Source organism: Cervus elaphus, chromosome 1 (genome assembly GCF_910594005.1).
Source record: "Cervus elaphus chromosome 1, mCerEla1.1, whole genome shotgun sequence".
NCBI classification, from domain to species: Eukaryota; Metazoa; Chordata; class Mammalia; order Artiodactyla; family Cervidae; genus Cervus; species Cervus elaphus.
In genome coordinates, this window is record NC_057815.1 from 34,341,420 (window position 1) to 34,368,643 (window position 27,224).

The 27,224-nt window shown below is 40.4% G+C and overlaps 1 protein-coding gene across 1 annotated transcript in view; it reads right to left on the reverse strand.

Moving 5' to 3' along the window:
* Positions 1-10,345: 10,345 nt before the first annotated feature.
* Positions 10,346-27,224, reverse strand: part of RDX (radixin) — a 95,907-nt gene continuing 79,028 nt past the window's right edge. Inside the window, exon 15 of the mRNA XM_043898754.1 lies at positions 10,346-10,412. Within this exon, the coding sequence (XP_043754689.1) occupies positions 10,346-10,412 (67 nt within the window). The remainder of the gene's footprint in view (positions 10,413-27,224) is intronic.

Below are 27,224 nucleotides of genomic sequence, written 5' to 3' on the forward strand. Positions count from 1 at the left end.
GGAGGCCTGTGAGGACCGGCCCTGGCCCAGCTGCTAGGCCCAGGGCCCAGGCCACAGCCTCTCTGACGAGCAAAACGGTTCTGTGGTGGATGGAGGTGGTTTTTACGGCCTGGACCCCCGTCTCCACTCCTTGGCGCTCTTTGTGGGCCTCGAGAGGAAAAGGCAGTACACTCATGTCTAACGTTTCCGTCAGGCACAGAGTCGCCCTCAGGTGTCTTTTCCAAAGCCCCATTTAGCTTTCAGATTCCTGACGAGGCCTTCTGAGCACACAGCAGCTTCTGTGCGAGGCAGCTGCCATTGGCATTTCCCATGCTTTCTGCCATTTGCGTTTTCCATTTGCACAAATTCAGCATGAGATTAGAAATAGAAAAGTTAGATTCGTTGTCGAACAAATTCCCAGGAGAGCCGGATGAGGGGCAGAATACGGTGCTGAAAGGTGAATAAAACGTTGCGATGGGCTTCCGGCCCACCCATCCCGCGGCCTCGGGGCGGCTCCGCCCTCGGGCCACGGGCACCCGGACAGCGGGGTCCAGGCCGCGGGCCTCGTCACCACCTCAGCCTTCAAAGCTCTCCTCTCCGCCTCCACTCTCTAAAGATGTAATCCTCATTCACTTGAATAGTTATTTCAAACAAGCCTGCGAAAAGATTAAGGGAGACGGCAAATACAATTTATGACTACACGAAACGCTATTGAGTAAACTCCAGAGGAGATGTATCGGTTCGCCGTGTCTGTTCCCAGATTAACTAATTCAGGACGAGGCGCCTCTCGCAGCTGTGAAGGCGGCGCAGGGTAAAATGCTGCCAAGTATGGGCTGGGAGGCGAGCGGAGGGAAGGGAAGGTCCCAGTCCACGCTCCGCGGCATGCGCTGAGCGGAGCGCGGGAGGTGGGGAGCGGCAGCAGGGCCCGAGGGGGCCCCGAGGAGGCCGCTGGCCCGGGGGCAGCTCGGCGACCAGGCCGCCAGGCCCAGGTTCCTCCCCGTCGGGGCGCAGAGCTTCGCACCCCGCAGCCTTTCTTCCTGCTTCTGAGTCTCCCCGCGGGGGAGCTTCCTCAGCTCTGCCCCTTCCCGCGCCCCAGCCGCCCCAGCCGGAGTCCGCCTGCGGCTGAGACCGTCAGGAGGCCGCGGGTAAGAAGGCAGCCACAGGCTTCCAGAGATCCTCCTCCATCTTTCTAACAGTTTACAGCCTTTTGAATCCGCTTCGCAGTTTGGGCGTGGGAAAGGCCAAGCGGTTAAAGCGGAGGTGCGGGGAACCTCTGAATCCGGCCACAGGCCCTCGTTCTGTGGTTAAGATGCACAGCCGCTCCAGGATCGACCAGCTCCAGTGGCCTGCGCTCGGGGAGGCGGGGCGGGGCGTGGCTCCGAGCTGGCGGCCCACCTTGCAGGCCTCTGGGTCCTCTGAAACAGGTAGCCGTGTCCCCAGACTGCCTTCCCGAGCCGTCTTTGCTGAATGGGAGGCACAAGCCCAGTCTCCCCTCTCTGCGTGGGTTCACAGTGCACCGCCTCCCCCTGCAACCACCGCAGGCTCTGCCCGCACAACCTTCCCCTCTGATAGATCCGACATTTCGGGGGCCAACTGTATCATCCCAGGGGAAAAGAAATGGTTTTGAGAGGCATGGGCTCTTTCAGGTTGTAAAGCAAAACCTTGTCGTTCGCAGTAATACTCTGCCAAGGGCCCGGGGCAAAGCAGAGACCCAACAGCAAGGAGAGCTGGGTGGAAGGAACCAGCGGCCAAGGGAGTGGGGGGTCCAGCCTCTCTCTGGCCCCGGGAACAGACAGCCGCTCAGTCGTGTGGGAGACGGTGTGATGCTGGGGTGGCGGGCACAGCAACAACTTTTTTTTTTCTCCTTTTATCAAAGGAGAACCATACATGTCTTGGATTCTGTTTTTTTAAATCAGTACTTCAGGCTGCTTTATGGCTGGAATTGATTCCTCTCATGTTTTACTCAGAACAGAAATGAGCATAATCTACAACTATTTGTTCCTGCCCAAGGCTGTGTGCTAGAAGAGGACATTGATCTGCGAGAATTACTCATACAGACCGAGAATGTTTTCTGGCCCCAGCTGAGTGAAGGGCACCCAGCTGACTCAGACAGCCTTGAGAACATTTGGTTCTGGAGTTTGACAAAACCAGTAAACAGAACTCCTCTCTGTTCAGTGCCCCCCGGGGCCTGTAAGTGTGGTCCCCAGTCCTGGGCCCCACCCCTGACCCAAGAATCAGACACTCTTGGCTGGTGGAGTAGGGTGGGGGATATCTGTGGTTTCACAAACCCTCTAGATGATACTGATGCTCATCAAGTTGAAAGTAAAACCACTAAGTGAAACTGAGAATTAAAGCAAAATAGTAAGCAGGTGAAACTCACAAGATCACCTCCATCACTGATAAAGCTAGTGCTAGAGAATCTGGGCTTGTGCCTAAGGCAACTGGGCTCCCTATGTGTGTGTCGGTGACTCAGTCATGTCCGACTCTTTGCGACCTCATGGACCATAGCCCGCCAGGCTCCTCTGTCTATGGAATTCTCCAGGCAAGAATACTGGAGTGGGAATCTTCTCCACCCCAGAATCCAGATTGAATCCAGATTGAATCCAGGCCTCCTGCATTGCAGGCAGATTCTAATACTGAATCCCAAATTTGACAGACACCCATCTCGTGCGGGAGCCCAGGCCTGCCTCATTGGAACCAGGGCATGGAGGAGCCAAGATGAGGTGTGCTTTCTGGGGACAGAGAACATGAATGGGGACATCACCCCTCTGCAAACTCACCACTCAGGCGACCTGTCCCACCTGCGTGGAAAGGAAGGAGGGGGCCCGCGGAGGCCAAGGGGGCAGAGGCCGTGCTGGAGACAGCCGTGTCTGTGCTGGGCGAAGGTCGCGCTGCCCGCCGGTGCATTCCTAAGTGACTGGGAGTGATCAGCGTTGCTCCCTTTGGCTGCTATGCCCCTGACAGCTTGGCTTGACCAGGACTGAAGTCCAGCCGTTCACAAGGGCCTTGGCGCGCTTCACAGCATCACCCCCTCTGTTGGTGTGGGCAGTTCCTGAAGAAAAGGGGCTTGTGCTGAGGCTTCAACTCCCCACCCGTCAGTCCCAGGGCCCAGTGTAGACCGCAGCCCCTCTGCCCCTGCAGAAGAGAGCTCACAACAAAGTCCGGCCAGTTTCCTCTCCCACAGGAAGTGGGAGCTGACTATGTTGTTTCCTCAGAAGGGGTTTGACAGAGGTGGTGCTTTAGCTTGTTATCTTCATGCATTTCTTATAACCTGAAAATGAGTGAGCTTCAAACTCTCCTCAACTCCCAGCTGCCCACCTGTGCCTCCCCCATGATCAAAGGAGGCTAACTCCCTTCCTAACCCAAAGAACAGAAAGGGTCTTAGACATTTAGTCCAAATGTCTCATTTTCTGGCAGACACATCTGAGGCCCAGGGCACTGTAGGGGCCCGTCCAGGGTCTTCACCATGACCCATGCCTAGGTTTGACACCCACAGGCTGAAAATCTGCAACCCTCCCCATCTCCACGAACAAGCTTGTGAGCAGCTGGTTAGATGGCATTATCTATAATTGTGTTTATCTCTTATTGCACTGTATCAGAGGCGACTGATCATTCATCCTGTCTCTTTTCTGGTATTTCCCCCTGTATCAGCAGTCACAGCCAGACAGATCTCTGTGTGGAAGGATCTGTCTGATGGCAGCACGTGGGAATTTGCTGTGGGAGCAGCGGCCCACGCTGTTGCCTCCTTCCCTGCTGGCCTGAAGCCTCGGGGTCTGCGATGGATCTATTAAAAGGTGAAAGTAAGGACATACCTGGCATGACTGTTTGGATTGTTACCTGATCAGTGGTTCAAAGGCCCCAACCAGGTGATTTCCTCAAGTGTTTCTGTCTGCATTGTTTTAACACATAACAGCAGTCTCTCAAGTGCTGCCTGAGAACCCTGGCCACAGGATCCCAGCTTCGGGCTCCACCGCACCCCCGGCCTTAAGGCCCAATGCTGCTACACCACCTGCCCCTTGTAATCAAGGAGCAGCCTGGGAAACCGCAGTGATAAGAAACCACACAAAGTATGTGGTTATCTTTCAAGTTATAAAAAATGCCTGATAAAGCAAAGACTTCAAATAAACTATGAGAACAGTCTGGCAACAGATATTTCTTGAAAGTTGACAAACGGCATAACAAAAAAGTTGTTTCCTATGTGTCCCCTTTGGAAGGGCACTGTTTCTGAAACAACCAGACTTACTTAGTGCCCTTGAAAAGCATCAGGGACAGATTCAATGTTATGCTGGCATATTTTGTGTGGTTTTTCTGAAAGTCTTTAAGCGGTGATTTTGGGCCTGGCCGGCGAGCACCTGTCATATAATTGAAGCACAATACATTCTTGAAGGATGTAAGAGCGGCTATTGAAAAAGCCGACTCCAGTTGCAACCTGTCACCCAATCCTCTGCGCTTCAGTCCTCAGACATTCAAGCCACCCGCAGTGTCGGGAATAGTGCCACCTAGTGAATTAATAATGTGGCTTCACGTCCCAGCTCTGCCACCACACCCCTCAGCCTTCTTTCTCAAACACTGGCCAACTCCAAGCTAACACTCTGTGAAATCAGAGAAGACGAGAAGCTGAGACAGGGTAGGCAAGCCCGCTGGTCAGTAGGGCAGTTCCTCGAGAATGTGGTAGTCACTGCCTACCGGCAGTGTGCAGAACCAAGCAGAAACTAGTGCCCCAGGCTGATGTTAGAATATATTTATTGCTACATTTATGTACAGTTATACAAACAGCCAGGAATGAAAGAGAGTGTTGCAACAATTGTTCCAGATTCCACAGATGTGTGCCAGGAAACAGAGCTGTATACCACTGAGTTCAAAGCCAAAAATGTCACATAATTTTTTTTTAATGGAAGGTTCTTGGAAATCCTCTCAGTTTATCCCTCCTTACAAGCTAGTCATGCAGAAAAAAGTGGGTTCTCAGAAGCCTATGCCTTCAGGCATCTGTTGTGAAGATGGAGCCTTGAAGACAGGATGCTGGCTTAGGACTTTCGGGTGCAGTGCAGAGCTCCCCTGTCCTGGCCCAGCTCTCTAAGCTCTGTCCTTAGGAAAGACAATCGAGAAGGGTGGGGAGAGAGACAGAATAGCAAGAAAAGGGAAGCCAACAGTCGACTGAGGTGTGGAAAGAACCATCAACAAGAGCCCTGACTGGGGGAACATTCGTCCCTCGGGCTCCAGCTGAGATTCTGGACTTTGGGGGAGAGAGACGTTCAAATCATCAGGCATGTCTTGGTATGACCTTATCCTAAAGCTCGCCATGTGTCAGATGCCAGGGACCTGCATGAAGACACAGAAAGTGAACAGGAAAATTAGGCAAGAGAGAAGAAAATGAAACTTTTATATATCACCATAATACGGGAGAAAAGGGCACCACCCTGAACACCTTTCCAGTGACACATGGCCAAGACTGAGTTTACTACTGAATTATGAAGGGGGATGGAATGCCACAAAGGAAACACAATGATGTACACACTGCAACCAAACAAAGGTGGTTCCCCAGACTCTACACTCTGATCCCAGTCTTGCTAGAATTACTTCCATTTCTCAGAAGGAATCTAACACGATAGATCTTGCAGTGTTCAGATCCAGAATCCTGACGCAGATATGAGATCATGGTATAAACAAACTCCCCTTCACGTCACATTCTGATAAGCCTTTGTATGTGAATCACAAGAGAAGTAGCCGAGCAGCCCGTGAGACATGTGTGCCCAAAGGATCAGTCACTTTATTTTCACCAGTTCTGTCTTACCCACCTCGGGCCACTCCCCCTCCCCCACCACCAGGGGTCCAGGAAAGGTCATCAGGTCAGGTCTAACACAGCCTCCTAAGCCAAAATCAGCCTAGCACCTCAGAGAAATGACAAGGCCTAAAGGTTGAGAACAAGAAGCCTGTGGGTCTGAATGCACCAGACAACCAGAGGCCTCTGGGGCTGATTCATGACTCAGATACAGCCTGTCACCCGAAGCTGTCGGTGTTCTATCCCTGAAGACACCTGCCAGCTATAGTTTGTTGGTCCATGGCTATCCATATCACCTCTAATTCCTCGCCATCATAATCCCTCAGGACCACTCAATCACAAGGAAGAGGGTGAGGATTCTGACAGAGAAATCCGCAGGACCAGAAACCTGTCAGAAGTCCCTGTTTTTTCCTTGGGTCAATAACACTATAATCAGCTAAGGAGGGGCCCAGCTATTCTTCTGAGGCAGACAACTGTGTGACTTTTCAAGCTGAAGGATGTGGTAATCGCCAACTCCCTTGATCTTTTAATAAATCTGTCTTTGGACAATTCAAAGTGTCGGTCATTTGATCTGACTTTTTGTGTGAGTCATGCAGAAACTTTCTTTTCCTATGTCCGATGGCAATAGCAGAGTTAAACTCACTCAAAGGATTCACTCTAAAAAGCAAAAATGTTGATGTGTGAAAACCAATGAGGAAAAATTGCAAAACATCAGGCAAATTTCAATTGGAAGGATTTTGTTGGTGGTGGTGTTCAGTCACTCGGTCGTGTCTCAGACTCTTTGCGACTCCATGGACTGCAGCATGGCAGGCTTCCTTGTCCTTCACCATCTCCTGGAGCTTGCTCAAACTCATGTCCATTGAGTAGATGATGCCATCTAACCATCTCATCCTCTGTCGTCCCCTTCTCCTCCTGCCTTCAATCTTCCCCAGCATCACGGTCTTTTCTAATGAGTTGGCTTTTTTGCATCAGGTGGTCAAAGTATTGAAGCTTCAGTTTTAGCATCAGTCCTTCCAATGAATATTCAGGGTTGATCTCCTTTAGGATTGACTAGTTTGATCTCCTTACAGTCCAACGGACCCTCAAGAGTCTTCTCCAACACCACAGTTCAAAAGCATCAATTCTTTGGCACTCAGCCTTCTTTATGGTCCAACTCTCACATCCATACATGACTACTGGAAAAACCATAGCTTTGACTAGACAGACCTTTGTCAGCAAAGTAATGTCTCTGCTTTTTAACATGCTGTCTAGGTCTGTCGTAGCTTTTTTTTCCCAAAAAGCAAGCGTCTTGTAATTTCATGGCTGCAATCACTATCCCCAGTGATTTTGGAACCCAAGAAAATAAAGTCTCTCACTGTTTCCATTGTTTCCCCATCTATTTGCCATGAAGTGATGGACCAGATGCCTGATCTTAGTTTTTTTAATGTTGATTTTTAAGCAAGCTTTTTCACTCTCCTCTTTCACCTTCATTAAGAAGCTCTTTAGTTCCTCTTCACTTTTTACCGTAAGGGTGGTGTCACCTGCTTATCTGAGGTTATTGATATTTCTCCCAGCAATCTTGATTCTAGCTTGTGCTTCTTCCAGCCCAGCGTTTCTCATGATGTATTCTGCATAGAAGTTAAATAAGCAGGGTGACAATATACAGCCTTGACATACTCCTTTCCAATTTTGAACCAGTCCAGTGTTCCATGTCCCGTTAACTATTGCTTCTTGACCTGCATTCAGGTTTTGCAGGAGGCAAGTAAGGTGGTCTGGTATACCCAACTCTTTAAGAATTTTCCAGTTTGTTGTGATCCACAGTCAAAGGCTTTAGCTTAGTCAATGAAGCAGAAGTAGATGTTTTTCTGGAATTCGTTTGCTTTTTCTATGATCCAATGAATGTTGTTAATTTGATCTTGGGTTCCTCTGCCTTTTCTGAATCCAGATTGAACATCTGGAAGTTCTTGGTTCACGTACTGTTGAAGCCTGGCTTGGAGAATTTGAGCATTACTTTGCTAGCATGTGATATGACTGCAATTGTGTGGTAGTTTGAATATTTTTTGGCATTGGCCTTCTTTGGGATTGGAATGAACACTGACCTTTTCCGGTCCTGTGGCCACTGCTGTTTTCCAAATTTGCTGGCACAATGAGTGCAGCACTTTCACAGCATCAGCTTTCAGGATTTGAAATAGCTCAGCTGGATTTCCATCACCTCTGCTAGCTTTGTTTGTAGTAATGCTTCCTAAAGCCCACTTGAGTTTGCACTCCATGATTTTTGGCTCTAGGTGAGTGATCACACCATCGTGGTTATCCAGGTCATTAATATCTTTTTTGTATAGTTCTTCTGTGTATTCTTGCCATCTCTTCTTAATATCTTCTGCTTCTGTTAGGTCCACATAGCTTCTGTCCTTTATTGTGTCCATCTTTGCATGAAATATTCCCTTGGTATCTCTGATTTTCTTGAAGAGATCTCTAGTCTTTCCCATTCCGTTGTTTTCCTCTATTTCTCTGCATTGTTCACTTAGGAACTGCATTGTTCACTTAGGAAGGCTTTCTTATCTCTCCTTGCTATTCTTTGGAACTCTGCATTCAAATGGGTATATCTTTCCTTTTCTCCTTTGCCTTTCACTTCTCTTATTTTTCAGCTGTGTGTAAGGCCTCCTCAGACAGCCATTTTGCCTTTTCACATTTCTTTTTCTTGGGGATGGTTTTGATCACTGCCTCTTATACAGTGTTACGAACCTCTGTCCATAGTTCTTCAGGCACTCTCTATCAGATCTAATCCTTTGAATCTATTTGTCACTTCCACTGGATAACTGTAATGGGTTTGATTTAGGTCATACCTGAATGGCCTGGTGGTTTTCCCTACTTTCTTCAATTTAAGTCTGAATTTTGCAATAAGGAATTCATGATCTGAGCCACAGTCAGCTCTGTCTTGTTTTTGCTGACTGTATAGAGCTTCTCCATTCTTCTGCAAAGAATATAATCAACCTGATTTCATTATTGAACATCTGGTGATGTCCATGTGTAGAGTCATCTCTTGTGTTGTTGGAAGACGGTGTTTGCTATGAGCAGTGTGTTCTCTAGGAAAAACTCTGTTAGCTTTTTCCTTGCTTCATTTTGTACTCCAAGGCCACACCTGCCTGTTATTCCAGGTATCTCTTGACTTCTTACTTTCCAAAATGGAAAAGAGTTACATAAATTCAGGCACTGGAAGAAATGGTTTAAAGATGAATAGCTAAGAACAGCATTATTTGTAGCAATCTATGGATTGTTCAGAACATGTTTTAACCAAGGATTTTAGCTCAAATATCAGGAATAAGATTAACTAGATTCTATGGAGTCACAAACAGCTACATGCCTTTCAAAACAAGCCCTTCAAGTGGATTTGAAAACAAAATATTTTGGGGATGTCAGAGATTCGTGAATGACCTTAAACTCAATTCATAGCAATCCAGAAGTCAAGGTAATTAAAAAGAATGAAATAATGCCATTTGCAGCAACACGGATGGAACTAGAGATATTGTACCAAGCAAAATAGGTTAGAAAGACAAATACCGTATGATGTCACTTACATCTGAAATCTAAATATGACACAAATCTATAAAACAGAAACAGACTCACAGACAGACAGAACAGACTTGTGATTGCCAGAGGGGAGTAAGAGTTGGGAAGGGAAGTACTGGGAGTTTGGGATTAGAAAATAAATAAATATCAAGGCCAAACAAGCAAATCATTTCCAAAAATTATCCAGGCTAAGTGAAAATATATCACCATGTGTTTAATGTCACATGAAAAGAATCTAAAAAATAACAGACAGTTATTCCACATCTTAAAGTATTGTCTCCAATATATTCACACTGAGTTTTGTGTGTAGAATTTGGGGAGGTTTAAACAGCAAGTTGGGGGGACTCAAATGTACCATTCAAGATCTATAAGATAAACTGTACTGCTGTGGTTTTATTTAGAAATGGGATGAGTCGAAACATAACTTTGAAACAATTTCTTATGGTAATCACGTTGATCAATGATTTTCAAATATTTCCAAATTGTGATCAATGCACAGTACTAATCTGGTTTACAAACCAATTCTGGAATTCTTTTATTTAATATATAGATATGACACTTCATTTTTAAATACATCTGAACATTTTTTCAAATAAGAAGGAAAAAAGTCCTACCAGCAGCACACAAGTATCATATGTGTGAGCTGGCACAGTGATACTCTACATCAAGAAGGTTCTTTCACAAAGTAAGAGAACAGCCTAAGGTAGCATGTGTAATCACCTCACGAAGATTACAGCTAAAATCTCACTGTAGTAAACTCTATCTGACCTCAACGTTTGTGACTGGCAAAGAGCCAAAGAGAGGCAAACACCTGAGAAAGAATCTAGAGTGGGTGAGATTAGGAGCTGCACAGGGAGGGCTGGATCTGGGTCAACTCTTTTGACTGGCATTTCACTAGACGAAAGGCTCGGGGCTGTGGATGCACAGATTCAGGTTTTATGGGGTCCTGCCAGCATTTCTGAAGTGGCGAGGGTGTGGCAGGTCTACTGGGAAGCTGTTACCTGTTGTACTTACCCAGTGAGAAAGCCTTCTTCCTAACTGTTACATTTGCTTTATACTGCTTTGGCAAGAACGCATCTGGAACAATGCATACAGTTTGGGTCCCCACCTTTTAAAAGAGACATAGAAAAGTTAGAAAGCATTTCAGCAAAAGAACACAGAAGGAAGCCAGCGCTATAGTACAGAAGCCAGAAGCACCCTTGTCCCCTGCATTCTGTAGAGCCGTCTAGGTAACCAAATTGCCAAAGCAATCTTTTTCCATCACTTCTGAATCTCCACAATTATTACAATGTGAAAATAAGAATAACGTTCAATCTCCTTTTTAAAGAGATGCTAGAAAAAAAATAAAGAGATGCTAAAATTCTCATAGTTGCAGCCATTCTGCACAAATTAGTCTTAGTCTTATGACCAGGGAGAATGGAAAATATTGTTTATCATATCTTCTATGCTTGAGGGTTAAGCAATCGGAAACGCAGTTACTGATAACTCTATCTTATAAGCGGGTTATTTATCAAAAGGGCAGCTGTGGTGGGCTGTTTCCCATGGAAACCATGTTACGGATGACTAGTTTGGTCTCCAAGCAGTTTAATGCATGAGCCTTTGTAGTAAAATACAGTAGAACTCTCAAACTTGGATAAAGGAACACAGAAACAATGAAACAAAGGAGTTTCACAATTTATTCTTTATAGTGAATTTTGATGTTAAATGGGCAGAATTAATTAGAGGGTGATTAAGTAGTATTTGAAATTTAAGAACACTTTACAGAAAATTTTAAGTATTTTCAAGGACTTTGAAGGTTAGCAGAGCTGGCACTTCATTGTATGAAATGCCATGCTACAATGTACTGTTGTCTATTTTCCCCTAGTAACCAGCACTGTTCTCATCATTCCTAACCATGAGGCAGATTTACAGTACCCATAAAGTAACAAAATGGGAGAGAAGGAAAAGGAAGGAAAAGAGCATGATTTGCATGAGTATACTGAAAAAAAATTTTCCTAAGAGCAAGAAAAAGGAGGAATGGGGAGTAAAGTGAATAAATATTATGGTATAAGAAAAATAAAAATAAAAATAAATGAGGGGTTACAGTTATAACAGAGAAAACCATGCATGCAGTTGCCGAAAAGGTGAAGAGTACCAGAAATGTTGAAAGCTCGCCACCAGGTGGCACCATAAAATTAAAAGCCCTCTAAGAAAAACAGCAACCTTGATGGGGATGGGAGCTGTGAGAGGTACACACAAATCAGAGAGGCAGGACATTCACAATACAGGTGACTCTGTTCATGGAGTGCCAAGCCATAGGTTAGGATGTAAATCATACTAAGTTATCCCGAGAATGAAATTTGGTTTAACATTCTAATAATCTACCAATATGCTAACAAAAAAGCACACACACACATTATCTCAAAATACACAGAAATTGCACTTGACAAATTTTAAGTATATTTTTATTTAAGAAAAACTCTTGGCAAAATAGGCATATATATATAAAGAAGTGTCATTAACCTGATAAAGGTCATCTACCAAAACAGCAAACATATGTCACGGCAAATGTAAGAAGGATCTTTTTTTTTTTTTTTTAGAAGGATCTTTTTAAATCAGAAATGAGGTGCATGCATGTTCTACATTGTACCAAAAGCTTTAGTCAAATCAAGCTGCTAGGTAAGCAAAAGAAGTTTTATGGATTGAGAAGACAGACTGAGAATGGTATTAACTGCAGAAGATGCCTATTTATGCAGAAAGCCCAAAAGGCTTCACAAATTATGAGAAATAGTAATAACTGAGCAAGATTCTTAAATATAAGATCAGCAAACAAAACTCAACTTCATTTTTATATACCAGCCACAAATAGTTTTAAAATGTAACTACTAAAAAGATAGTAAAAATAAGATGCTTAATAATAAGTCTAACAAAAGAAACAGATGATCTTAATGGAAAATTTAAACTTTACTGAAAAGTATTAAGGAAGACATAAATGCTGAGATATTACATATTCATGACTAAGAATACTTAACTATTATACAGATGCAATTTTTTTCCAAATTAATCTATTAGTATGTTTCCATCAAAAGGTTTTTTTCCCCCATAGTATTTAAACTAATTCTAAAATTTATGTAGAATAATAAGAAAGAGTCAAAACTAGTCAGAATTTTATTATCAAAACAAGGTGGAGAAACTTTAAAAGAAAACAGGCAAAAAAAGTCATTTCAAAGGAGACATGAAAGGTCCATAAATTTAAGAAAAATTCTGAACTATATTAGTAATCAAGAAAATGCAAACTAAATGCACATTTTAAACCTTTCAAACAGGCAAAAAGTTAAAAATCTGGTGATATCAAGTGTGCTCAAGTCAATGTGGATATATTCTTCCTTTGGATCACAAGTTGATGCTTACATAGAAAAGTTGAAGATGCCCCTGTAACTGATCAATTCCCCTCCCTAGGTGCAGATATTGTTGCTCACATTACTAGGAAATGTGTTCAAGAAGATTTCAGGCTATATTTTTTGTAAAATAAAAAATACTAGAAACAATCCAAGTGGGCATCCTCAGGGGAGTGGAAAAATTGTAGCGCAGTCATGAGACAGACACCTTCAGAGCAGTGAAAATGAATGAACACAGCTATGTTCATCAAAACAGATGTGTGTGTGCAATCAAAATTAGGTAAAGTTCCTATGCATGCAAAAGAAGATATTACTTGTAGATACAAACAGTTAAAATCGAAGAAAAGGGTGATGTGATAGGGGAGGAATACAGAATGCCAAAGTGACTGGCAATATACTATTTTAAAACCTGATGCCTGAGTATTATATATATATATATTTACTATGTATAGTAGTATTATACTAATAGTATAATACTATGTAAGAAAATATACTATATATAAATAATATATTTCTTTGTTCATATTTCTCCTAGGCACATTCCTTTTCTTAAACCTGTTGAAAAGCACTCTCTTGTTTGTATATGTTTAAAACTTTCAGAAATCTATGAAAGAAAATACAATAATAGGGAGTTATAAATTTGGTTCCAATTATCTTTGGTCTTTTAATCGTTAGAACTCGAAGGTCTCAAACCCTCTAGGTAAAGAAGTCAACAGCTACTCTGAGGACACTGAGAAAAGCAGTAACCGTGTTATTCCCACAGGGTCGCACACCCTCATTCTAAAGAAGTGATTCTCAAAGTACGGTCCCAGAACAGCAGCATCAGCCTCCTGGTTAAAGATCCAAGTTCCTGGGCCCCACATAAACCTGCTGAATCAGAAACTTTGGGAGGGAGGAGCCCTGCAAATTGGCATCTTAACAAAGTCTGCAGCTGATTCTGATGTGCCCAGTTTGAGAATCCTTGCTGAAAATTTTTCAAATTTATAAGGAAAGCTCTTATTACAAAATAAAACCCCTCTACCATGAAATAAACAATCTAGACAGCTGCAAAAGCCACATCACTGGCCCTTAGAAGAATGGAATGGTTTTTTAAATCCTTTAATACGGGGTCAGCAAACTATGGCTCAAGGACCGTCCAGCTCATCAATTTTTTTTGTTGAGACCATGATTTAAAAGCCAAAAGAAGATGATTTCATAACACATAAAATTATAAGAAGGTTGGATTTCAGTGTCTGTGAATGAAGTTTTACTGGAAAGCAGCCAGGCTCCTTCACTCACATATACCTATGGCTGCTCTCCTGCCAGAACAGTGGGGCTGTGAGATGCGACAGAAACTATCTGGCACAAGAAGCTGAAAATATTAAAAAAAAAAAAAAAAGAAAGAAAGAAAATATTTAACATCTGGACCTGAAAATATTTAATATCTTTACAGAAAGTTTAACTCCTACTTTTTTTAGTAATTACAGTCTACTAACCTCAAAGCGAAATACAATTCTAGTGATTTTTCTCCGAAAAGTGCAATTTCCCTTTTAATTCCACAGGCAAAAAATCTAATAGTTTGAAAGAATTCTTAGGAAAGTTAAATCAGATCCATTTTTTATCGACAAGGTAAAGCAAATAACCCACACACAGCATCTGAAGAATGTTTTTAATTATGCTTTCTCTGTCTTCAAATATTCTAAGTGACCAAAAAAAACGACTGGTGAATTTTAATGAAATATTCCATCACCTTTAGCTCTGGAAATTAGTTTAGAAATCTCCGCAGGCATTTCCTCAGGTGGCTCACTTAAAGTGTGAACTCCTCTCAAGGCTGCAGAGACTTGTTTCTCGGGCCTCACACTGCAGCCGCCCTCCTCCACGGCTCCTCTTTGGCTGAAACTCTCTAGGCAATCTGATCCTCAGTCTCTTGAAGTTTTTTTAGACCAAGTTCACTTGTTACTGAAGTCCTGCTCACCAAATTCCAGAAATATATTTTATTTAACATCTGTCAACTAGCTGAAATGGCCTGTTTCTAGCCATAACCACCTTCATCTCAAATTTTATTTTCCACCAGATTTCTAAGATCCCTTGAGCGTAGACCCATTTGATTTTGAGGGTTTTAACACTCAATAAAAGGATGTTTTCTTACCCTCACAAGAACAAATCACGTATTTAAACTTAAAATCCTTAAGCCATACTCACCTTTTCTTGAAAACAAGAGCACTAAGCTCTTCACAGGTTGGCGTTACTAGCCCACATGAGAAGTGGAATAAGTCTGGTCTCTAATTTGATGGGGTTTGGTCTCCAGGTCAGTGTTACTCTGTATTCAGTATAATATTTAGAGCATTCTTCTTTACCTTTAAGTTATGCAGACAGGAAAATCCTCCAAAGGACAGTCATGTGAAAATGTCTCGATTGGAAACTTAACCTTTCATAGTTTTAAACAACAGCGGGAGGGCGACTTTCAATTCAAAGAAACCCAAACCCAAGGCACACTCTGCCATTACAGTGGCCTTTGGGCAAGCTTTGTGTTAGTCGCTCAATCTCGTCCGACTCTCTGGGACCCCATGGACTGTAGCCCGCCAGGCTCCCCTGTCCCTGTAATTCTCCAGGAATACTGGAGTGGGTTGCCATTCCCTTCTCCAGGGGATCTTCCCAACCCAGGGATCAAACCTGGGTTTCCTGTGGGTTCTTTACTGTCTGAGCCACCAGGGGAGCAGGTTACTGAAGTCTGAAATGGGATCACGCACCTACCTTCAAGGACGCCTGCAGCATTTATGGCATCCTTGTACAGATTAGAAAAGGGTGTCCCTCCCTCCAGGCACATGGTCCCAAGGTGCACACTTGTCTGGCACACACTAAATTTGCACGTCTGTCCCTCCACTTCTGCCCTGTGCTTCTGTGGGCTCCTTGCGATCTGGCTCCTTTCCAACTTCATCGCACAGATAACCTCCCTCAGGCTCACTTAGCTCTGGACATACTGCCCTCTTTCCTGTTCCTTGAACCAGTTGACGCCCTTTCTTGCCTCAAGTTCTTTGCACGTGCTTTTCTCCCCCCCCCCCCCACCCCGCCCTTGTAATACTTTAAAGCAAAGCTTATAAAGCAGTGTGCAGTGGGCCACTTCTGGAGAACAGACGCATTGTTTGGCTTGCAAAATGTTTTCTAAATGTTTTGAAATAAATGACATGCAAACTTTGGGAGATTTCACATAACATTACATTTCTACTTATATGTTTAAAGCATTATTCTTTGGACACTTTTTAAAAAAGGTGTTTGCAGGCTTATCCTGGAGAATCAGAAGGGACAGCAGCACTGAGGGTACTGCTTTGAGGAGCTGAGCCCTCTCTGGACAGGCATGGATTCCCCATCAGGCCCAGTGTGCTCATTTGATCCTTCTGGGCATTTACCTTTGCTGTCCTGATTTACTTTAAAATCTTTTTTTTATATGCCACTTCCTCTCAGAGACTTTTTCCGACCTTCCTACCCTAATTATCATTTTTTCCCCAACTCACTCCCTTGTTCAAAATATTAATATAGATTTGTTGCTTTTAAAGGTGAAAGATGGTTGAACATCGTCAATTTTACATGATTCAATCTAATACAATTTAAAACTTTTAAATTATTCTGCATGTGTGTTTCATGTTTTACCACAGAAAGTAAGTCCATTGATAAGGATCTAGTCTTTTTCACTATTATATTCCCAGTGATTAGTACATAGTACCTGGAAGGTACCAGGTGCTAAAATATTCGGGTGAATAAATGCAAGGGCTCCTCCACACAAGTTCCTTAGTAGCTCCAGAACATACATAAAAGCCATCTTAACCTGTCCTCAGGTCCCTAGAAGTAACCCAAGTGGACTTTCCTAACCCACAGCCCAAGGCAGCTCTACTGTCTAGCCCCTGCTCAACTCTAGAGCTGGCTTTAGTCTCAGACTTCATCAGCCTCTGCTTACATAGCTGATGTCCCTGGTTTTAGCATTGGAAATTACTCTTAAGGTACACTTTTTCCCTTAACCCATGTGTGAACCAGCCTTGAGAATACCACTGGACATCCACAGTCCATGGGGTCACAGTCGGACAGAAACTAGCGACTGAATAGGTAGTTCCAGCATACCCCTTGTCTAGAGGTTTTTGCACACATAAGTTCCTGCTATCTGGATGGCCCTCCTAGCTTTGCCTCTCACCCCCAACCACCGACTGACTCATCCTGAAAGACTTGGCTTAGGAATCATCTCCTCCAGCGAGCCTTCCACCAAGATTAGATGCCTTCCTTCTAAGCTCCCAGAATTCACCCACCCCATTCATTTAATAAAAATACACATATACATTGAAATATAAAAATATATGTATAGTACATTGGGTAGGAAGTGCTACATAGAAAAGCAGTTAAAAGACATAGGTAGGGAATACTGGGGCAAAGTGCAGTTTTAAATAAGGTGGTAAAGGGAAGGCCACACTGAGGTGACACTGAAGCAAAATCCTGGAAGTGGTGAGGAAGCACATCGTAAAAATATCTGGGGAAAAGGCCATTCTGGACTGAGGTCAACAGCAGCACTGGCTAGCTTAGAGGGTAACAACGAAGCCAGCTGACCTCAACTCAGTGAGAACAGGGGAGAGTGACAAGCGATCGGATCTTGGGCTCTGAATGGCCACTGAGACGGATATAGCTTTTACTGAAGGTGGAAAAGGTCTGGGGGTTATTTGGGCATAAGTGACAATATCTGACTTACCTTTCTAAGGCTACCATCTTCACAGACTGTACAAGAGCAAGAGAGGACGCCAGAAAACCCATCAGAAGGCAACAACACTACAAGCAATCCGTCTGTGGGATGGGGTGACAGCTGTGGAGGGTGTATGAATGGTTATTTTTTTAATGTATTTTTGAATGTTGGGCCAACAGGTTGGTGATTGGATTAGGTGTGGATTGAGAGAGGAAAAGAAGAATCACATTACAGTCAAGGTTTGGGCCAGATCCATCGAAAGGAGGGTGGGAGAAGCGGAAGGCTGAGGCAGAAATGAGTGGGTGGGAGGAGGAGGAAGACCTCGAATTTAGTTTGATGTAACAAGTTTGAGATGCCTATTAGATATCAAAGTGGAACTATCAGGTAAACAGACATGCACATCTGGAGTACAAGGGAGAGGGTTTTGGCTAGAGATTTGTTTTTAGCATACAGATGGTATCTCAAGCAACAACACTGGATGAGGTCACTAAGACAGCCAAGTACTGTAGACAGGGCACGTCTGGGCCCTGGTACACTCCAACACTTAGAGGTTGAGGTTCCCTAAACCTCACTTACTCAAACACGCACATTATTTTCTAGCAGCAGACCACAAACTCTTCATGTTCAGGACAACCTATTTTATCTCTACAGACTTCAATAAACATATGCCGAGCAATACCTTCTAAAGAGAATCACAAAGTCCTTAAAAGGCAAACAGAAGACAGAAAAAATAGAACCCATAGGACTGAGGGAGGTACAAATACTAATACAACACTGACAGACGAACAAAAAATATTATGAAAAACAAAAATGACATAATAAATGCCTATAATACGCCAGTCTGTAAACAAAATATTCCATGTGTATTATTACAGTCAATGCTCATAGTCAATGGTACTCCCATTTACCAGATGGAGAAACTGAGGCCCAAAATGGCTGAGTGGCTTCTGAACGTCACCTATCTAGAAAGTGGCCAGGCCATAATACAAACCCTGACAAAATTCACTACACCGTGCTGCTTCAATCTATCTATCTCAGACACTCTTTAAGTGCCAAGCAGACTGCCTGTTTATCTAACCTGATCTGGACTGATAACATCTGGATCTATGTATCTATTGTAAAAAACAAAACCGCTCCTGAAAAAGTCACAGAGAATCTGGGAAAGGATCCTGCACCCCTAGAAAGGAGATAACCATGGGCTATGAAGTCCTATACGTTGACTTGACTGAGCATTTCTGAGCATGCCTGAAACCTACCCAAAAACAGAACTCAGCACCTGGAAGAGCAATAGAAAGATGTCAACTACTACAGATTGAGGACCTAGACTTTATGATCCTCTCTGGTACATTAGCTTAGTATTTACTGTGACTCTAAGCGAGTAGGAAGAGAGGCAGACTGCAAACCACTAACATCACTGTTTCTTCTAATTAACATGAAACATCATTTGCACGTTGAAACTAATCTAGGCTGTATCCCCCCAAAATATTTGGGGTCCAAGAAAATCACTTAACCAAAAGTCTATAGGTACAAGAGCAATATTTAACCTGAAAAGTAAAGTCTGAAATCAAAGGACATTCTCCTAAAGTCAGAAAGGAAGATCACATAAATAATAGGATGAATTAAGTTGATCTACCTCCTTAAAAACCAAAGAAAACTTTGATATTCTATGAAATACTTTTGCCTCTGCTTGGTGTCAAGGTCAAGTGCTTTGTATCATTGAGTGAGAGTGAGTGTGAGTGAAGTCGCTCAGTCATGTCCGACTCTTTGCGACCCCATGGACTGTAGCCCACCAGGCTTCTCAGTCCATGGAATTTTCCAGGCAAGAGTACTGCAGTGGGTTACCATCTCCTTCTCCAGTGGATCTTCCCAACCCAGGGATCGAACCCAGGTCTCCCGCACAGCAGGCAGACGCTTTACCATCTGAACCAACAGGGAAGCTTTGTGTCATTAAGAGTTTGCAATTATCTGACCTTGCCATTTTTTCATTTTAATAAAAGTAAGCAAATGAAAACTCTACACTGAGGAAATGGTGGCACTCAAAGGAAATTAAAAACCAAAAAGCTACCAAAGTACCTTTAGAAAATCCTACCCTACTGATTTGCTTTTTTCTTTAAATAACATTTTCTGATTACAAAATTTGAAGAAGTCAGAGGAGTTTTATATACTGGCAGATCTTTTACCCTTTGGCCCTCAATAGTGAAAACACCATTACAGCCATCTCACCTTTTAAACCTGAAATACAGAAATCCAATTTATGAAGTGTCTACTTTTATTACAAAGGTGCTTCTATAAGCACATATTACTATTTACATTTTTTAAATGTAAAAAGTGCACTTACATCATTTGAGAAAACCAAAAAAACTTCCTGTATTTTAGGAATATCTAAATCTTATACAAACTTACCTTATTCACACTATGACACAGTATCTTAAACAGGATAAAATGCAAGCAGTATTTGTACAAGGATACATGGCAATACTGTTTATAAAGCAAAGTATTAGTAAAAATATAAATGTTCATAAGTTAAGGGGCATCCACATAATTAAATACTGTGGTATTTTTGTACTTCTATGTAATGTTTTAAAAAATACACCATTCAGTGAAAGAAGTGCAAACTATGTATACAGAATGCTATACCTTATGTAAACAACAAGAAGTATACAACATATGCAAGCTTCTGTATGTATAGGTAATTTCCAGGAGGCATGAGCTGGAAAAAGATACTGGGTTGGCGGAAAGTTCATTCGGGTTTTTCCGTAACATCTCATGGAAAAATCTGAACTTTCTGGCCAACCCAACAGCTAACTTTGGGGAGAGCGGCAAGATTATAGGACAGAGGGAAGTAAGCTTAACTTTTCTGTATTACTTTATTTCTACCTACTGACTTCAGTTTCATGGTTACATATTTTTTTAAATTTTAATGATTTAACCAAGTTCTTAAAAAAATGAGACTTAGTCATAAAGTAGTTAAATATGACCTACAGCACCTTTAAAAAGGCAACTTCAACACGTGATAATAAAGACAATGAAAAATGTATGCCTTTAATAGCTATAACTTAATAGCTACTTTTCTAGTTTTTGAAAATTTCTTTATATATAGCTCAAAATTCTTTTAATAAAAATGAGAGGGAATATGGCAATAATTATTTTAATGGTTAAAATAATCTCCAAAAAAAGTAACCAAAAGAAAAAAAAATCCTTCAATACCTCCAGTTTTCTGAAGCTTAGCTGTGATACAAACTGTTGACATATATGGATATTTACAAAAATCAACACAAACAATTAACCACTGTCTGAGAAGGAAATTCTACCTGTACTGTTTGGGATAATGGATATCCTGATATTTACTTAAAGTAAAAAAATAATTTATAGTAAAAAAAATGGTAAACTTAGTGTAAAGTTAAACAAGTAATTAGCAAAAGGGCTATAAGAAAACTTGAACATTATATTTCAATACTGGCTATTCTAACATAAAACCATTATTATTCAGTAAACTCTATTATAAGAAAACCAGATACATTGATATTAAAGAAAATGAAATTACTTAGTGGCAGAGAATCAAGTTATTAGGAAGCCTACTCAGTGATTAATTTGTAACTCTGATGCTCCCCAGTAGCTTGAATTTTACAAATGAAGGAAAATTTTCCCAGTCTCATTAATCAAGTCAATATCACGCTTCTTTGTATACTAATCATAATAACCTCTCATTTTAACTCCTGAACATTTTATCTCAATTTTTCTTCTGATTTTTTACTACTTTAATTTCTATACCTTAATTTGAGTTTGTGTCTCAAGTGCCTAACTACAATTTCCTTGACACATTCACAGGGTCAAATCTATGTCTCATAACTCTACCAGGGCTTTGCAGAAATAGCAACTGCTCTGTAAATCACTGGAAGAATGACTGCCTCTGTGAATGCATATGCATGTATGTATTAATCTCATTACTTAATGGAAGAAAATCTATGCCTCCTAGTTTCCCATTCACCTTTCCTTTCATAATACCATTAAACTGAAAACCTCTTAAAATTTCTAATGCCTAAGAACTAACACATAATGGCTCAAAAATAGGTAGTGGAGAACATTTTCCTACTTCTGTACATCACATCAGTAATCTATAGAAGACATACTGGCTTCCAGTCTTCCTAATGCTTGAGAATATTCCCAAAACGTTAATGTCAACAATCTGCGCTAAAAATGAAATTACTTTTCCACTGGATGTATCTTCTATACATTTTGATGAAAAGCCTTTGATATAGCCTATGGCCCCCCTCAATTCATTATATTCTTAAAACATCAAGTATACTGAAATATAATGTGGCCCAGCACATTAAACTGTAAATGATACACATGGTGAGATTCTGGGTTCTAATTCAGGTTTTATACTGTTTGGTACTGGTTTTTACACAATGAAGATATTCTCAATGTATTTTAAGAATACAAATAAACTGCTAAATAAAAGTGATTTGTTTGATTTTGCCCCCATCAACAGAAATATTTTTCAACTATTTTTTTTAATTTTTAAATTTTTTAGAAAATTAATCAAAGTGAAAGTCCTAAGAAACTAAAATGTGTGATCATGTAGTACACTTGCAAATTATTAATGAAATAATTTAAAAGAAAGCAAACATATTCATCAGATTGATTTCTTTTTACATATATTTTGTCTTGATAGTACTCTTAAAACAAATTAAAAAGCTGCAAACTTCTACATTTAATCTATATACCAATGATAAATCAACATATTTTAAAGTTAGTGGGGGGGAACCATCCATCTATAACTCAGATTACCAAAAGATCATACACTTACATTCAAAATTTTATGGCCTAAAAATTGAGAAGTATATTAAAATTGTCTGGGGGAAATAAGCAAAAATAAGGGGAAAAAAACATATCATTTGGGCTTAAGCACATGAATCAAAAAAAAAAAAGTTGATGAGCATAATCAAATGATTCTCAACTTTAAAAAACCTTCAGAAATTTCCAAATTAATTTGTTCAAAGTTGTCACAGTGAAAATTATGTATGTATATTGAGATAATCTTCATTGAGTTGTTTTGATATATATACTCCCTTCATCATTATCTGAAAGAACTTTTTCCCCGACCCCTTAAAACCTATTTGAAAAAACCTTCAAGTTTCTTCCAGTCACTACATTATTAAGAGTCATCAGCAAGCAGGAAGGATACTGATAGAACTGCTCTAAGCACACTTTGCAGTGTTTTTCAACTATAAACAATTCTTAATAATTCAAAAGTACACAGATATTAACATTTGGTCAATACATTCCAATGAAACAATGAGTCTGGAATCTAAACGTCTGTATCTGATCCCAGTGACATGCTCCAAAACAGGCATTCTGATTCGGAACCATGAAACCGCTTATAAAACTAGAGCGTAATAGAGTACAACAACCTGTAATAAGAACTCAGAATCTAGTCTATTTGTTCTTGGGTGTTCTTAATTTCCAGCTCTCTTTTCGTCCCACTAAAGAACCCATTCTTAAAAGCTCATGGATAAAATGGAGGTCTTAACTGTCTTCAAAAGACGTTATTTGGAAAACAAGCAGAAGGAAAAACATTACCACATATAGCAAACATGAGAGCAAATTACATCTAAATGTTTCCTTTAAACACTCAGAAGGTAGTAATACCATTTCCATGACCACAGCCTTTCTGCAGGCTAATTACACTACAGCCCTTTCTAGTCCATTGTATAGAGCAGCATGAATTTCCTTTGGAGCAAAGTTCAGTTATTATTCCCTTCTGTCACTGCATTCCCAAAGGCACCAGATGTCTTCAAATCAAACTAAACCACCTCAGCAGAGGATTAAAGCGCCCTTTAATTCCTGACTCAACCTTCCCTAGGCTTTACCATCCTGAAGTCAGTACACAGGAAATTACGTTTTCTATTCCAGTTGAAACAGTCTACTTTTCAATCTCTCTAGACTTTGACCACTCTACGTAATCTCTCTTCTGTCTCATTAATAGTTCCTTCATGAAAATGTGTTTTTTCCTCTTAAAAAAAAAAACACAAGACTAAAGCACAGACAACAAAAGAAAAATAAACAAATTAAATTTCATCAAAATTAAAAATGCTTGTGCATCAAAGAACACTACTGATAGAATAAAAAGGCAACTCACAGAATGGGAAAATATCTGCACTCATATATCTGGTAATAGGCTAACATCCACAACATATGAAGAACTTCTACAATTCAACAAGTATAAAATGGTAAAAACATGAATATACATTTCAGCAAACAAGATACAAATAGTCCATAAGCATAAGAAAAGATGTTCAACACCAGAGAGAGATGCATCATAAGGAAATTAAAATCAAAATCAAAATGAGACACCACTTCATCCACTTGGATTGCTATTAGCAAAAGCAACATGAAAGGGATTTCCCTGGCTGTCCAGTGGTTAGAACTCAGCACTTTCACTGCTGTGGCCTGGGATTCAATCCCTGGTTGGGAAACTAAGATTCTGCAAACAGAGTGGCCAAATAAAATAAAATAACAATTGCTGGTTGAGGATGTGGAGAAACTGGAACTCTTACGCATTGCCAGTGGGAATAGAAAATAGTGTAGCTGCTGAGAAAGACAGTATTGGCAAGAAATGAAACACAGAATTACCACATGATTCAGCAATTACATTCCTGGGTATATACTCAAGAACTGAAAGCAGGAACTCAAACGGATATTTGTACACTAATGTACAAAGCAGCACTGTTCACAGTAGTCAAAATGCAGAAATAATCCAAATGTCCATTAACTAATGAATGGATAAGGGAAATGTGGTATATGTGTACAATGGAATATTACTTAGCCTTGAAAAAGAGTAAAACTTTGATATGTCTAACAGATGAACCTTAAAAATATGCTAGGTGAAATAATTTAGATACAAAAGGATAAATACAGGATTCAGTTCACGTATATGAGGTACCTAGAACTGTCAAATTAAGAAACACAGAAATTAGGATAATGATCACCAGACACTGGGAAAAGGGAGGAATGGGCAGTTAGTATTTAATGGGTACAGAGAGTCTGGTAGGGCTGATGAAAAGCTCTGGAGATGGGATAGTGGTGATGTGTGGTTACACAACAATGTGAATACCCTTAGTGTCACCAAACACTTGAAAATGGTTAAAATGGTAAATCTTATATTTTAATACAATAAAGTAATGAAGATTCAGCTGAAATCTAACTCTACTAACCTTCTCAGTATTGAACACAGATTACTAATTGCTATGTACTGACTGGTTGTCAATTGGGTATAAAATGAGTCTTTTTATAAAGTTAGAAAAACTTTTTAAATTAAGCACTTTATTTTTTTTAGAGTATCTTTAAATATTGATCAGTGTTTAAAATTTGACCTATAAAATGAAAATTAAGTCATTTATCCGAGAACAACCATACTTAAACTGTACTGTATATTATTATTCTCTACCAGCTGCTTATTTTCCTCTATTGCTCTTCTTTATGTTGCAGGAGTCTCCTTCATCACACAGTGTATCTCTTTATCCAAATTAGCTAAAATTTAAAAGCAAATAATTACATAAATAGAATGATGGCATATAAAACTAAAATGCTACATCTGAATTACATACATTTTAAAGTATAAACAAAAGGAAAGAGAGGAAGGAGGCAGTGTTGCCCTATGAGTCTAAGACATTCATGCATTTTTAGGTCTATAATATAAAACATCTTTTTAAGTCACAAATGAGATGTAATGGCATACATTATAATACAGTACTAGAAGGCTTTGATACAATAAATCCATATTTTATCAAAAGGAATTTCCCCAAGGATTATTACATAAATCTCAGAAATTCTGATCCCATGTTACCACTAAGAAAATGGACATTTGGCTATATAGACTTAATTAAAGATAAACACCACCAGTCAACTACTTTTAGAAGCAAACTCAATGACATGCATGATTATCAAAGCAAACCTAAATTTTAAAAATGTTCATTAAATAAAACTGAACAATTAAAACAGTAATAAACTACAAGAATGGAAGCAACTGACTAGATATAAGCATGGAGGAATCTGGGCATACAAATACCATGAATCAATAAAATGGTGTTGCCATCTTAAAAGAAATTTAGTATTATAACAGATTATTGCAAATGATCCAAGAGATAAGATAAATATTTGAGGTTTCACACTTCAAGATAGTCCAAAACAATGTGTCACAGTCATTCTAATCATACTTCTATATCCTAGAATATAACAACATACTGAATAAAAGTGTATTGGCTAAATGTGTATGTGTGCGAAGTTGCCTCAGTTCATCGCTAGATGAAGGGCATTTAAGAACCTGGAACTGTTTAGTAGCTAGGGAACTCCATAGCCAAACATAAGCTTGAATTGAAAGACATGCCATAGGGTAATTATCCTAGTCATAATCTTTAACCCTAAAATTCTGTAAGAAAAAATAAAGAATATTTCAACTCCTAAGGCAGCATGAAAGTGAAAGTCACTCAGTTCTGTCTGACTCTTTGCAACCCCATGAACTATATAGTCCATGGAATTCTCCAGATCAGAATACTGGAGTGGGTAGCTATTCCCTTCTCCAGGGGATCTTCCCAACCCAGGTATCGAACGCAGGTCTCCCGCATTGCCAGCGGATTCTTTACCAGCTGAGCCACAAGGCAAGCCCAAGAATACTAAAGTGGGTAACCTATCCCTTCTCCAGCAGATCTTCCTGACCCAGGGATCGAACTGGGGTCTCCTGAATTGCAGGCAGATTCCTTACCAACTGAGCTATCAGGGAATCCCCTAAAGCAGCATATGTAACCTCAAATCAGAAAACTTTTGTTATCACAGTTTAAGGGAGGTTGAAATATTGAGGCAGCAAAGAAAGAAGTCATCATCTTTCCAGAGGGAAAATGGCAGCTTTTAAAATCTCTTAAGATGGAGACATTAAGAAATAGGTCCACTAGGAAACAAGGGGAGTTAAAATTAATTGGAAAAGCCAGGGATGAGAAGGTGACAGGCTTTAATATATGGTAGGCCAATTTTTCCTTGCTAACAGTGTAATTACGTGAGGAGTCATATTGCCTTGATGGTTTATGAAGTTATGCTATCTGCTGAATCCACAGTGCTTTTAAAATGTAGTGGAGTATCTGTCATTCTACATGTTAAACACACTGGAATATTTAACAGATTATCTTCTAGTTAAAAAAAAAAAAAGAATAAAGTACAGAATAAGAACAGCTAAAGTTCTATTTATTTAGAACAAACAAACAAGAGAGAACTAGCAGTGTAGTTCCATATTTAATGTTTCCCGTTATGACAGACAGATATCTGAGCCCTGGTTTACTAATCAGTAAATTAATGCTAAAGGCAATAATCCCTATACTTTCAAGTTTTAGATTTCAAAAAGACTAATTACTTTCATTATGCATGCATACTTAAAATGGGATGCTTTGGGACCTAAAAAATCTTTTTATCTTCAATTCTAAAATATCACCAATCAACAGGTTACAAGAGCTGAGACAGAAAGTAATGGTATTTTTAATCATAACATTGGAACTCTTTTCTAATGATAACCAGGAGTGAGTTCTAATCAGTCTAAGATAACTTCCTAAGTGCTAATTCTAGTTCTAAGAGAAAAACTCTACTCAGTTAAAAAGCAAAATCCTGTAACACAAAATTCCCCTTTCTTTTCTTTTCTAACAGGATCAGAATAAAGAGATCACTACCTGTTTTTGAGAGTAGAAATAATAAAGTGACAAATATTATTACAAACTGAGAAGACACCTGGCTTTTATTTTTCTTAGAATAGATTTATCACTTGTTTCTTTAGGAATAATCTTTATGATTTTTAAGAAGC